The sequence below is a fragment of the Orcinus orca genome, chromosome 15 (assembly GCF_937001465.1).
Source record: "Orcinus orca chromosome 15, mOrcOrc1.1, whole genome shotgun sequence".
Lineage (NCBI taxonomy): Eukaryota > Metazoa > Chordata > Mammalia > Artiodactyla > Delphinidae > Orcinus > Orcinus orca.
In genome coordinates, this window is record NC_064573.1 from 70754035 (window position 1) to 70766140 (window position 12106).

The 12106-nt window shown below is 42.3% G+C and overlaps 1 protein-coding gene across 4 annotated transcripts in view; it reads right to left on the minus strand.

Annotated features, from left to right (window-relative positions):
- The window catches only part of SGSM1 (small G protein signaling modulator 1), a 78188-nt gene that overhangs the window by 4225 nt on the left and 61857 nt on the right, over positions 1 to 12106 (minus strand). For all 4 annotated transcript variants that reach the window (XM_049697810.1, XM_049697811.1, XM_049697809.1 and 1 more), the window contains 6 exons: positions 11031 to 11621; positions 9347 to 9471; positions 7032 to 7114; positions 3580 to 3689; positions 2149 to 2245; positions 884 to 1051 (listed from right to left, as the gene is read on the minus strand). In XM_049697810.1, the coding sequence (XP_049553767.1) occupies positions 884 to 1051; positions 2149 to 2245; positions 3580 to 3689; positions 7032 to 7114; positions 9347 to 9471; positions 11031 to 11621 (1174 nt within the window). The remainder of the gene's footprint in view (positions 1 to 883; positions 1052 to 2148; positions 2246 to 3579; positions 3690 to 7031; positions 7115 to 9346; positions 9472 to 11030; positions 11622 to 12106) is intronic.

Here is a 12106-nt window from a genome sequence, read left to right on the forward strand (position 1 = left end):
CAGGTAACATATTAACATTAGGGGCAGCTGGGTGAAGTGTATTGGGAACTCTCTGTACTATCTTTGCAACTTTTCTCTAAATCTAAAATCATTCCAAAATAAAACAGCTTCTTTAAAGGAAACTAATAATGTTTCCAGTGTAAGGTCATCACAGGTGGCTTTTTTCTTCTTTTGCTTTTTCCAAAACCTTCCTTAGTTTAAGAAAATGTTTTAATAGTGATAATATTGATAGTAGCAACAGCTTCTATTCATAGTAACAGCTATGAGCCAAGTACCATCTGACTGATGGGCTTTATATCCTTGTGGTCTCATTTAATCCTCCTGACATCTCCGTGAGGGAGGTGTTAGTACCATTTTATCCCCAAGGACTCTGAAGCCCAGAGACATAAAGTCACTTGCCCAAGTCACACAGCTCCCAGGTGGCAAGGCTGGGATCAGAATCCATCTCTGTTTGATTGCAAAGACTGTGCCTTTTTCATGCCATTTCAACTGCTTTCCTGTATCTGCTTTCCCTACACACGTCAACCTTCTGAAGAAGACACTGTTACTCCATTTCCCAGATGCGGAAGCAGATGTTTAGAGAGAGGAGAAGTGACGTGTCCATGGCACAGCTGATTAATGGCAGAGCCAGGGATGCTCCCTGAGCCTGATTTCAACACCTAGGCCCCTTCTGCCAGATCCCTGAGAAAAACACACAGGGATCACTCAGCATTACAAGATGTTAACTCATCCATTTGGAAATAGCTGCAAGAAGTGGGGAGAACCCTCCTCCATCCCCTTCATGGTGTATCAGTCTCAGTGACCCTCCATCCCTCTCCAGGCCCCAGGAAGGGGCCCTCCAGAAGCCTGCATCCCTCAGATAAGACCCTGGTCACATGGATACCATTAAAAAATTTGATGATGTCTGTGAAATCCATGTTGTTCTCCAAGATGATGTCACGGTAGACCTCCACCAGCGCCAGCGCGATGAACAGGACATAGTGGGCGGACGACACATGTTTGGCTGCCCAGATGGTCTCCCAAACAGAGAAGACGTCATCATAGATGAGTTCTGCCGGGACACCAACACACACGCGCAGGGGAAGGGTCAGTCACTGAGCTCACGGTGCTGCCCTCCCTCCGGAAAGGTCCCAGGCCAGCCATGGTCCGCGCTTCTGTCCTGGAGCAGTGGACAGAGCTCAGGCCAGGAGACAGGAGACCTGGACGCTGTCATTTGACAGAAGCCTCAGTTTTCCCCTCTGTAGAATAGGCTATGCAAACCAGGTGGGTTGTAAGTTTCCAACTCTGACATCCTGTAAGTGGAGGAACCGGGCACATGCAGATTTGATTTACATTGACCTGTCCTTGCCCTGCCCCTTGGTCAGTGTCCCCCTCTCTCCCTGCTCCCTCCATCTCTTTTAGCACCAATGGGGGTATCTCCTTTTCCCCCTGCACCCAGGCAGAGCTGGCTGCTGTCTCTGGGTCTGGTAAAGAGATAGAATAGAGCAATGATGAAAAGTAAGGCTTCCTATGTCCAATAAACTCAGTCTGAATCCTGGCCCCATCACTTACTAGTAAGGTGACCTTGGGCTAGTTACTTCCCCTCCATGAGCCCTTCTCTTTCCTCATCTGTAAGTGCGGTGATACTAACAGTAATAAAGGACTGAAGAAATAATACATAGAAATGGCTCAGCACAGTGCCTGGACCTTAATAAACACCTCCATACAGGTTAGATATTATTAGCATCACCCCAAATTGGCATGACAGCAATGCACCGTGTCAGACATCATTTCTAAGTCACGTGTGAAAGATGCTCTATGGGCTTCAGAGTTCTTGGCCTCTGATAAGCAGCTTAATAGAATGGAAGGGAACTGGGCTTAGGTAGCCAGAGTGGGGCTCAGATCCTGGCTTTATTATTCCTAGCTCTGAATTTAGTTCTTCTCAGTCTTAGTTTCCTCATCTGTAAAATGGGGATTGTGACAACACCTACTGCATAGTGTCTCTGCAAGATAAGCTGGGTGAACTGATAGTCAGAACTTAACAAATGGGCATTACTCTCTTCCACTGGCTTTGTTACACCACCTCCTAGCCTCACCTCCCTGGTACCTTTTCCCCTGAGATTCTGCTACAAAGAGTCTGAGAACAAGTTTCCAGTTTGAAGTCTGTACCTCGCTTGAAATCCAGCAGGAACCAGCGGTAGCAGAAGTAGAAGTGAGTGTAGTCCCCATTCTGATGCATCAACTCGAAGAGCTCTGAGTCCAGGATCTGTCAGAGAAAGGAAAGATAGGCATCAGTCTCCTGGGCAAAGGCTAGACTAGAGGGGACAGCTGAATAAATGATGCTACCTCCCCACACCAGATACCATACAGCCCTTAACAACCAGGTGGAGTTTAAAAATGGGCAAAGGATTTGAGGTGGAAGTCAACCTAGCTCAACCTAACCCCATCATTTCTCTAAAGAAGATGTGCAAATAGCCAATAAGCACGAGAGATGCAACAAATGGGCATCATTAGCAATTAGGAAAATGCAAATCAAAACCATAATGAGAGACCACTTCACATGCACTAGGATGGCTATAATAAAAATGACAGACAACAAAGCGTTGGTGAGGATGAAGAGATACTGGAACCCTTATATGTTGCTGGTGGGAATGCAAACTGGTGCAGCTGTAATTCCCCTCCTAGGTATATCCCCAAGAGAAATGAAAACCTATGTCCGTATAAAAACTTGTACATGAATGTACACAACAGCATTATTCATAACAGCAAAAAGAGTGGGAACCACTCAAGTGTTTATCAGTGGATGAATGGATAAACAAAATGTGCTCTATCCATGCAATGGAATATTCGGCAATAAAAAGGAATGATGTACAGATACATGCTATAACATGGATGGACCTTGAAAGCATGATGCTAAGTGAAAGAAGTCAGACACAAGAGGCCACATGTTGTGTGACTCCATTTATATGAAATGTCCAGAATAGGCAAATCTATAGAAACAGAAAGTAGACTAGTAGTTGCCAGGAGCTGGGGAGGGATTGACATTAATGGGTATGGGGATTCTTTTTGGGGTGATGAAAGTGTTCTGAAATTAGATAGTGATGATGATTTCACACCCGTGAATATTCTAAAAATCACTGAATTGAACATTTTAAAAGGATGAATTTTATGGTACATGAATTGATCTCAAAAGAGGTGTGTGTGTGCATGTGTGTGTGTGTGTGTGTGTGTGAGACACAGAGAGAGAGAGAGAGAGAGAAAGCGAGAGAAAGCGAGCGAGAGAGAAATATACTCAAATATTTCTTTGCAGAAAAGGACCAATACATTCAAACATCCTGTTAAGGGCGAGGGCCATGTCTTGTTCATCAGTGTAGCCACAGTGCCTGAACAAATAAATGCTCAGTGAGAATGAATGTAGTGGAGTTGAGCTGCTGAGTGAAGGTTGAGTTGAATTGAGTTTTTTAGTTTAACTCAACTGGGCTGAGTTAAGTAGGATTGAGAGACTGAATCAAGTTAAACAAGGCGTGGCTATTAAGTTGGCTTGCGGTCCATTGGGCTGAGCCGGAATAAGTTATATTATTGAAAACCACAAGGTCCTACCTGGATTAGCGACCTCATGTTGGCAAAGTGCGTGTCCATGGCGCCTCCGTGGGGGAAGTTCTGGTTCATCCTCTTCATGAGCTCGGTGAAGCAGCTGAAGGCAAGCGCCTCTGCGGGAAGAGCACAGGAGGAACAGTCAACTGCGCCACTGCCCAAGGAACCCGAGGTCCCAAAGTGATGGTCCGAGGCCCTGAGCTGGTTCACAAAGTCCACAGCCAAATGAGAAACATAAGGACAATGGAGTACAAATGTATACCATTTCAAGGAACACTCTCCAATTAATTACATACTTCCCACCTTTAGAGGTACTGAAGTGTTTTATTTTAGGAAACAATGGTGACAGCAAAATGCTCTGTTTTAAAGATCCCTATTTGCTATAATGAAAAGTTGACAATGTTTGGTCCCAAACTTTTTGAAAAAAAAATTCTACAGGGTTCATGAAATTCTCATGTCTGGGAACCACTGTATTAAAAGAGCAATAGTTAATATTGGAAGGGTGTTTGCAGGCCTTATGCAAAGAAAGGGTCAAATAACATTGGGAAATGCTGCTTAGAGAGCCACTACCTATATTAAGAATGAAAAGGCTCTGAGAAGTCATGTAATTTAAAAAATCTTTTATATTGTTCAACCAGGTGTTTAAAAACTTTATTTGAAAATAGTACCTTTTTTCTCTCTTAACACCTAGTAACTTTGGGGAAAGTTATGAGAAGGTTTCCAGAGGCACAGTAGGATCTCATTTATTTTTTAAAAGACTTTATTTTTCAGAACAGTTTACATTTACAGAAAAATTGGGAAGAGTGTACAGAGAGTTTCCATATACCCCACACCTCGTTCCCCCTATTACTAACATCTCTCATTAGTATGGTACGTTTGTTACAATTAATGACCCACATTAATTACAATTAATGACCCATTATGATACATAATTGACTCAAGTCCATAGTTTTTTTTATCTTATGTCCTTTTTCTGTGCCAAGAACTCATCCAAGGACTACATTACATACAACTGTCATCTCTCCCTAGGCTCCTCTTAGCTACGGCAGTGCCTCAGGCCTTCCTTGTTTTTGGTGACCTTGATAGTTATGAAGAATACTTGTCAGGTATTCTACGGGATGCCTCCCTATTGGAATTTATCTGATGTTTTTCTCACGATAAGACTGGAATTATGGGTTATTGGGAGAAAGACGTAGGTAAGGTGCCATTTTAATCACATCATATCGAGGGTATACTGTATCAATGTGACTGAGGATGGCTGATGACCTTGGCCACCTGATAGAGGCAGTGTTTTCAGGTTTCCCCACTGCATAGTTTCTCTCTCACCTCCCACCCCCTTCTACACTGAACTTTCCGGAAGCAAGTCACTATGCTCAGCTCTGAAGAGTTGGGAGTCATACTTCCCATTTTAAAACAGCCTTACTGAGGTTTACGTACCATAAAATCCACTCTTTTAAATGTATAATTCACTGGTTTTAGTATATTCACATCTGTGAACCAAAATCTCTAATTTCAGAACATTTTCATCACCCCCCAAAGACACTCTGTATCAGAGGTCATCACCTATTTCCCTCTCCCTGCAGTCCCTGTCAACCACTAGTCTATTTTCTGTCTCTACAGATTTGTCCCTTCTGGCAGCAATCTTATTTTACTGTTGCTAAAAGGCCCAGCTTCTCACATGCTCTTGGAGGCAGTTTTCATATCTTACTGGTTTCCTCATTAATAAGTTGAATAAAATCTTTGTCATGTGTTTATTTTATTTGTATGAGACATTAACTTTTTGAAAATTATATTTTATCAGTTCTGAAGGTCATCCACTGAGATGTTTGAGGGGATTAATCCAATGGAGACAAATTAAATCAATTTACCTGTACATCCTCGGTGGCAACAGAACTTTTTCTGACCTTCTAGTTCTTTTTTTCTTTTTCTACTGATGTTATGTATTTGTTTTCATTTCTGGCTTGTATACCTTCAATAAGTTAATCTGAATTGGTGGCAGCAATGACTGGGGATTTGCTTTTATGGTCTGACTATTTGGTGATCTCTGTTGGGTGTATAATGAAAGCCTATTCTCTGTTGGGCGAGAGATGACAGAGAATCCAATTTTGTTGTCTTTTTTTCTTTGTTGTTCTTTTTTTTTTTTTTTTTTTTTTTTTACCTGTTTGTCTATTTGCAAACTCAAATCAATTAAGAATTACATGCTCACTGGAAGAAAAATAACTAAGTTTTTGTGTTTCTGGTTCACTGTTTTCAGCAGTGTTTTATAGTTTTTGGTGTACAAATCTTGCACTTCTTCTGTTACATTTATTCATAAGCATTTTATTCTTTTAGATGCTATTGAAAATGGAACTGCTTCCTAATTTCATTTTTAGATTATTCATGGCAATTGTATAGAAATACAACTGACTTTTATATAGGTCCTCTATCCTGCAACCCTGCTGAACTTATTAGTTTTAATGTGTTTTGGATTCCTTAGGATTTTCTATAGGCAAGATCATGCCACCTGAAAATATACATGGTTTTACTTCCTTTCCAATCTGGATGCCTTTTATTTCTTTTTCTTCCCTAACTGTAAAGGCGAGGGCCTTTTGTGGCAAAAGTGGGCATCTTTGTCTTACTCTTGATCTTAGGTGAGAAGCGTGCAGTATTTCACCATTGAGTATGATGTTAGTTGTGGGTTTTTCACAGATGCCTTTTATCACGTTGAGGAAGTTCTCTTTTATTCCAAGTTTGCTGAAGTTTTTATCATGAAAGGCTGCTGAATTTTGTCAGATGGCATCTCTTTGTCAACTGAGATGATCATGTGATTTTTGTCCTTTATTCTATGAATGTAGTGAATTACACTGATTGATTTTCATACATTGAACCAGCCTGGCATTCCTGGGATAAATCCCATTTGGTCTTGAAATATAATCCTTTTTATATATTGATGGATTCTAGTTTGCTAGTGTTTTGTTGAGGATTTTTGCCTTTGATTTCATAAAGGATGTTGGCCTGCAGTTTTCTTTTCTTGTGATGTCTTTGTCTGGTATTGGTATCAGGGTACCAGTGGGTCCTCATACAAGGACCTGCCTTATAGGATGAGTTGAGAAGTGTTCCCTCTTCTTCTCTGCTTTAGAAGAGTTTATGAAGTATTGGTATTCATTCTTTGTTAAGTGTTCGGTAGAATTCACTAGTGAAGCTGCCTGTGTCAGAGTTTTCCTTTGTTCTCACTCATGTTTATAAAACCAGTGGCTAACAAAAGGTTGGATGGATGTTGGACACCTGGAAATAAGTGTTGGTCAACATGGAATAAGAGAACTTTTTATTTCACTAGGACCTTGATGTGTTCACTGGACAGGCCTTCTGAGCACCTGTACTGACCCATTCCATGGAGTCACGGAGTCAGGTTAACCTCTCTTCTATGTAGTGGGAAGGAAACTGCATCCCCAGGTCTGGGGCAGGGAGGATACACTCACCGTCATCCAGAATGACCAACAGTGGAGCCAGGAGGTCACACATACCCTGGACATAGCCAATATCAATGTGCTGCCAGATGTAGCTACAAGAGAGACACAAGATGCCCAGTGATGGCCCCCACAATATGCCTCTCCAACCCCCTCCTCCTTTACCTCCATCCTGGTTTGGTCCCCATCTCTCACCTGGACCATTCCCTCAACCTCCTGCCTGCATCCCCATCCCCAGTCTCACTCTCTTCAAACATCCTTTGCTCAGTCACCAGGATGTCCTTCTTAAAGCTCAGCTCAAGGAGACCACTACATGCTCAAAAACCCCACTGCATGACAGGACAGTGTCCATACTCATTAACTGGGGGTGCAAGGAGTTCATAGTTTCCTCCCAATCCCTCTTTACAGTCTCACACATCACTTCCCAGTGCTTCTTCCCCTCCAGCTGCAGAGGTATTTACCTTTGCACAAATAAAGCATACATTCATGCCGCTGTGCTTTTGTCCCAGCAGTTTCCTCTGCCTGGAATTTCCATCTGTCCCTTAATAATAATAACTAATATTTACTAAGCATTTACCGTATGCTCTGTCCACTATACATGTACTGTATCATTTAATTCTCAAAATAATCATATGAAAAAGTTACTATTATTATCCCATTTCACAGGTAGGGGTAATGAGGCACAGAGAACCAAGTGACATGCACCAGGTCATACACCTAACAATAAACGGTAGAGACAGGATTTGAACCCAGGTGGCCTCACTCCAGAGTATGTGCTCTTAACTTCAGTGCTAAATGATTTATTTCTTCAGTGTCTTCTCTTTTTGCCAAAATTCATCTCGAAGGTCACACCACGGTGAGGCCTTCCGTGATTTCTCCTGGTGCCATAACTAGGTAAAAGTCAGTCTATCCTTCCTTCCCCCCCAGCACTATTTAATTTTAAGGTAGCATGCTATATTAAAGTTAATTATGTTTGTATCTCATCAACTAAATTTTGAGTGGCAGTAATTGCTTGGGAGACCATAAGACAGAATAGTTAAGAGGTGGTATTTATTAATAAGAACGGTTTGAACAGGGTTTGGCAATCCTTTTCTGAGAGGTCCAGATAAGAAGTATTTTCAGCTGTGTAGGCCATATGTTCTCTTTCTCAACTACATAACTTTGCAGAAGCAATCACAGATAATACGCAACCAAACGGGCATAGATAAATTCTAAAAAAAAATTTATTTACAAAAGCAAGTGGTAGGCTGGATTTGGCCCATGGGCTGTAGTAGTAGCTTGCAAACCCCTGGGTTAAAGTAGCATGTAAAGAAGCCCAGGGTGCACTGCTGAGTGTAAAAAGCAAGTTGTAGAAAAATAGTTTATAGTATAACCCAACGCAGATAAACATTTAAAAAAAATTAAAACGTGTGCCTTCATATTATATTATACTATATATTACGTAGTATAACTATATATTATATAGTATAATTACATGCTATATATTTATATAGTTATATGGCATTATATTACATTAAATATTAATCACTATCTAAATAAATATCAACATATTAACATGTGTATATTCATATTATACTATATATTTATATAATTATATACTACATACGAAGCATAATTATATGTTATATAGTATAACATTGTATATTATATAATATGCTATTATATATGTGTATACATAGATATCTCATATATATGGCTTGGGAGGATATTCACTAAACTGTTAGCAGTAGTTTCTTCTTCTAGGTGAGTGGCATTAATGACTGGATATAAAAGGAGAAGTTTCTCTTTATACTTTATGAACTTCTGATTTCTTTGGTTGATTCAGGTTTTTAATAAGCATGGGTTACTTTCATATATCAAGAAATAAAATATTTACTATTTAATGAAAAGTAACAAGTAGCCCCAAATCCTGGCTTAAAGAAATAAAGCAGAGATTCTAGAGTCTGAGAGAAATGGGTGAGTTCCCGTACAGCCACTGCCCACCTGGAGGGACCCTGAGCAATGTGGTACCCCTCTGAGCCTCTATTTCCTCACCTATAAAAGGGGATAACACTTACCTCATAGGCTTGTTGTGAGGACCAAGTGAAATGATGTTAGTAAAGGGCTCAGGACAGTGCCTGGTATACAGTAGGTGCTTAATAAATGTTCTCTATTATTATCATTACTATAATTGTTATATAATTGTCAGGATGGGCTGGAATGAGATTCAAGGTGGGCATGGTGCCAGCTGCAGAGAGTGCGATTCTAAATGGGCTCCCCGTAGCCCACACCTGTGCCATCCCCTCCCGATCCCTGACTGATCCATCCCCCCCACCCACCCCGGCCACCTGCACATGATGTTCCGTAGCTTCTCCAGGTTGGCGGGAGTGAAGTACCAGTAGTTGCGGTCACACCTCTGCACGTCCTTCTCGATGCGGTGCAGGTTCACCGTGTACAGATCCAGCAGCTCTGGCTGCGGGCCCCCAGGAGGGGAGGAAAAGAACAATTACACCCCAACTCCTCACAGAGGCTGTCTTCCAGAGATTCTCTTTCCTCCTCCTAGCCCTCTCCTGTCATCACTGAAAAAAACTTCCTCTACCTGGACCAGTCAGATGTTCGACTTTATTTTTGTTGCTATTGTTTCCTGAGAAAGCCTCTTTCACTTTGTATGTTGAAAATTCTCTTTTTTTCCTTTATAAAACAACACAATCCTGGGACTTCCCTGGTGGGCCAGCGGTTAAGACTCCACACTCCCAATGCAGGGGGCCCGTGTCTGATCCCTGGTCAGGGAACTAGATCCCGCATGCTGCAACTAAGAGAGCCTGCAGGCTGCAACTAAAGATTCTGCACACCACAATGAAGATCCCGCAAACGGCAATGAAAATCCCGCATGCCGCAACTAAGACCCGGCACAGCCAAATAAAAAAATATATTAAAAAAATAAACCAAAAAAAATAAAACAACACAATCCTATGAGATGTATAGAATTACTATCCCCATTTTATAGATGAAAAAAGTAAGATTGATATATATGTGTATCTATATGCTACAATATATATGTAGCAAACTAATAAAAAGCAAACAAAGAAATGAAAATACTTCTAGGAAAAACAAAATTTTTTGCAGGGAAAAAAAACCATATACAGGTTACTACATGGATTATGCATTAAATTCGTATAATAATATAACCACCGAACAGTCATTTAACTAAAATTACTATAACCATAGTGAATGGGTGGGGATTGGGACGGTTTCACTCGTGTGGTGGGTGGGGGCGGGGGGGGGAAGGAAGAAGACTGAATCCTCTTCCTCCTCAGTGGGGAGTCAATAGATATCAAAAACTGAAGAAAAACAAAAAAAAGATCAGTAAGTAGCAATACAAGTGTATTATTTACAGACATGAGGGTAAACACCAGATAAGTGGGGCAGAATAAGTAACTACTACTGCCTCTGGGGAGAGCCTAATGGGCAGAGGTGGGGCGCACAACTTCCAGTGTTTGGATCCAGCCTTGTCTGACTGTTTGACTCTTTGTGATAGAAATAAAAAGTCCTTTAAAAGAAAATGGATATACAACACCTGGCCCAGAAAAACCTCCCTTTCAGTTGATGTCCTTTGCTTTGGGCTTTTTGGCAAGAAAGTAAAATATTTAAAAGATATTGGACCTGAGTGTAAATCAGGATGCTCACCACCAAGGTTTCTATTGATCGCTATGGGCTGAGCACAGAGGCCTTGACTCACTAATTCTGAAAACAACTCAGGGAGGAAGGTACGAGATAGATAGGGAAACTGAGGCTCAGAAAGATAAAGTGATGGACCTAAGCTGGGATCTGAACCCAGCACTGTTTGTCTGCAAAGCCTGTGTTCTTTAAGTATTATATTATCTTCTCTCCCAAATGGGTTTCTACAGTGAACCCTCCGTGATGGGAAAAGGCAATGAACCAGAGGTCGTTCTGGATAACTGAGGTTTGTGGGACACTCCCACCCTCCTGAGGCTGCAGAAAATTGAGTGGAGGAGAATCCTGGTGACTTACAGAGTAGGTGACGCCACTAGAAGACACAGGGGATGCCTCGTTGTTGGCAGAAGTGGTCACGGCCAGAGAAGCGAGCACAGGGAAGAGACTTTCCATCTCGGGCTCCTCTGAGAGGTCGTCCTCACTGCCCACCTGGCTCTGCTTCCCCACCTCGATGCCCCTCCAGCCCTCCATCGCAGGGCCCTCCCTTTCGGGCAGAGCTACATCCATACTGCCAGTGATGGACACGAACTCGTCCATGCTCCCGTTGGCCAGGAGGTCGCTCTCCAGGCTGTCCTGCACAGCCAGCTCCTCACGGGGGACCTCATCCCGGGAAGTGGTGGCCTCGCTGCTCTGCCCGTCATCCACACCGCTGTCCCTGGGTCGAATCACCAGTGGGGCAGGGCGCTGGGCGTCCATGACGCTGTCCTCCGTGCTCAGGCTGGGTTCTGAGTGCTCCGAGAGGCCCGAGGAGAAGTTGTGGGAGGAAGGGTGGCCGGAGTCTGGGGAACAGGTGCCATTCACCAGGTTCCCGTTGGGGATCTTGGGCTGCTTCTCCTCCAACCTGCATTCTGCCTCCACCTGCTCCACCTCGTCCACAGACTCGAAGACCTGCAGACCAGGTGCACAAAGACAGATGGACTAGGATGTCTATTGTGGTGCTACTTCCAGCAGCAGCCTGAATATCCATCCACAGGGGACTGGTTCAAATACGGAACATGCCTGTGGGGGAACACTACACAGTCAGTAAAAAGACTGAGGCAGAACAAGGTGTAATATATGCTCCCAAGTGTAGAAAATAAAAAATTGCTCCATATGCACACATAAGCATAGAATAATCCAGAAAGAAACAAGGAAGCATTGCAGTTGACTCTGAGGAAGAATATCTTTTATCATACAAAATTATGTGCACGTAATTTTTTAAAGTAAAAAAATTAGTTAACCACATAAGGAACAGGCTAAAAAGCATCCATGGGGTAGACTATTACGGATCAATTTTCAAAATTAGTTAGATGTATATGAAATATCATGGACAAGTCTCCAGGACACATATCTAAGATTTATTTGTGGTTCTTTGTGTCTGTAGGCCATATCCC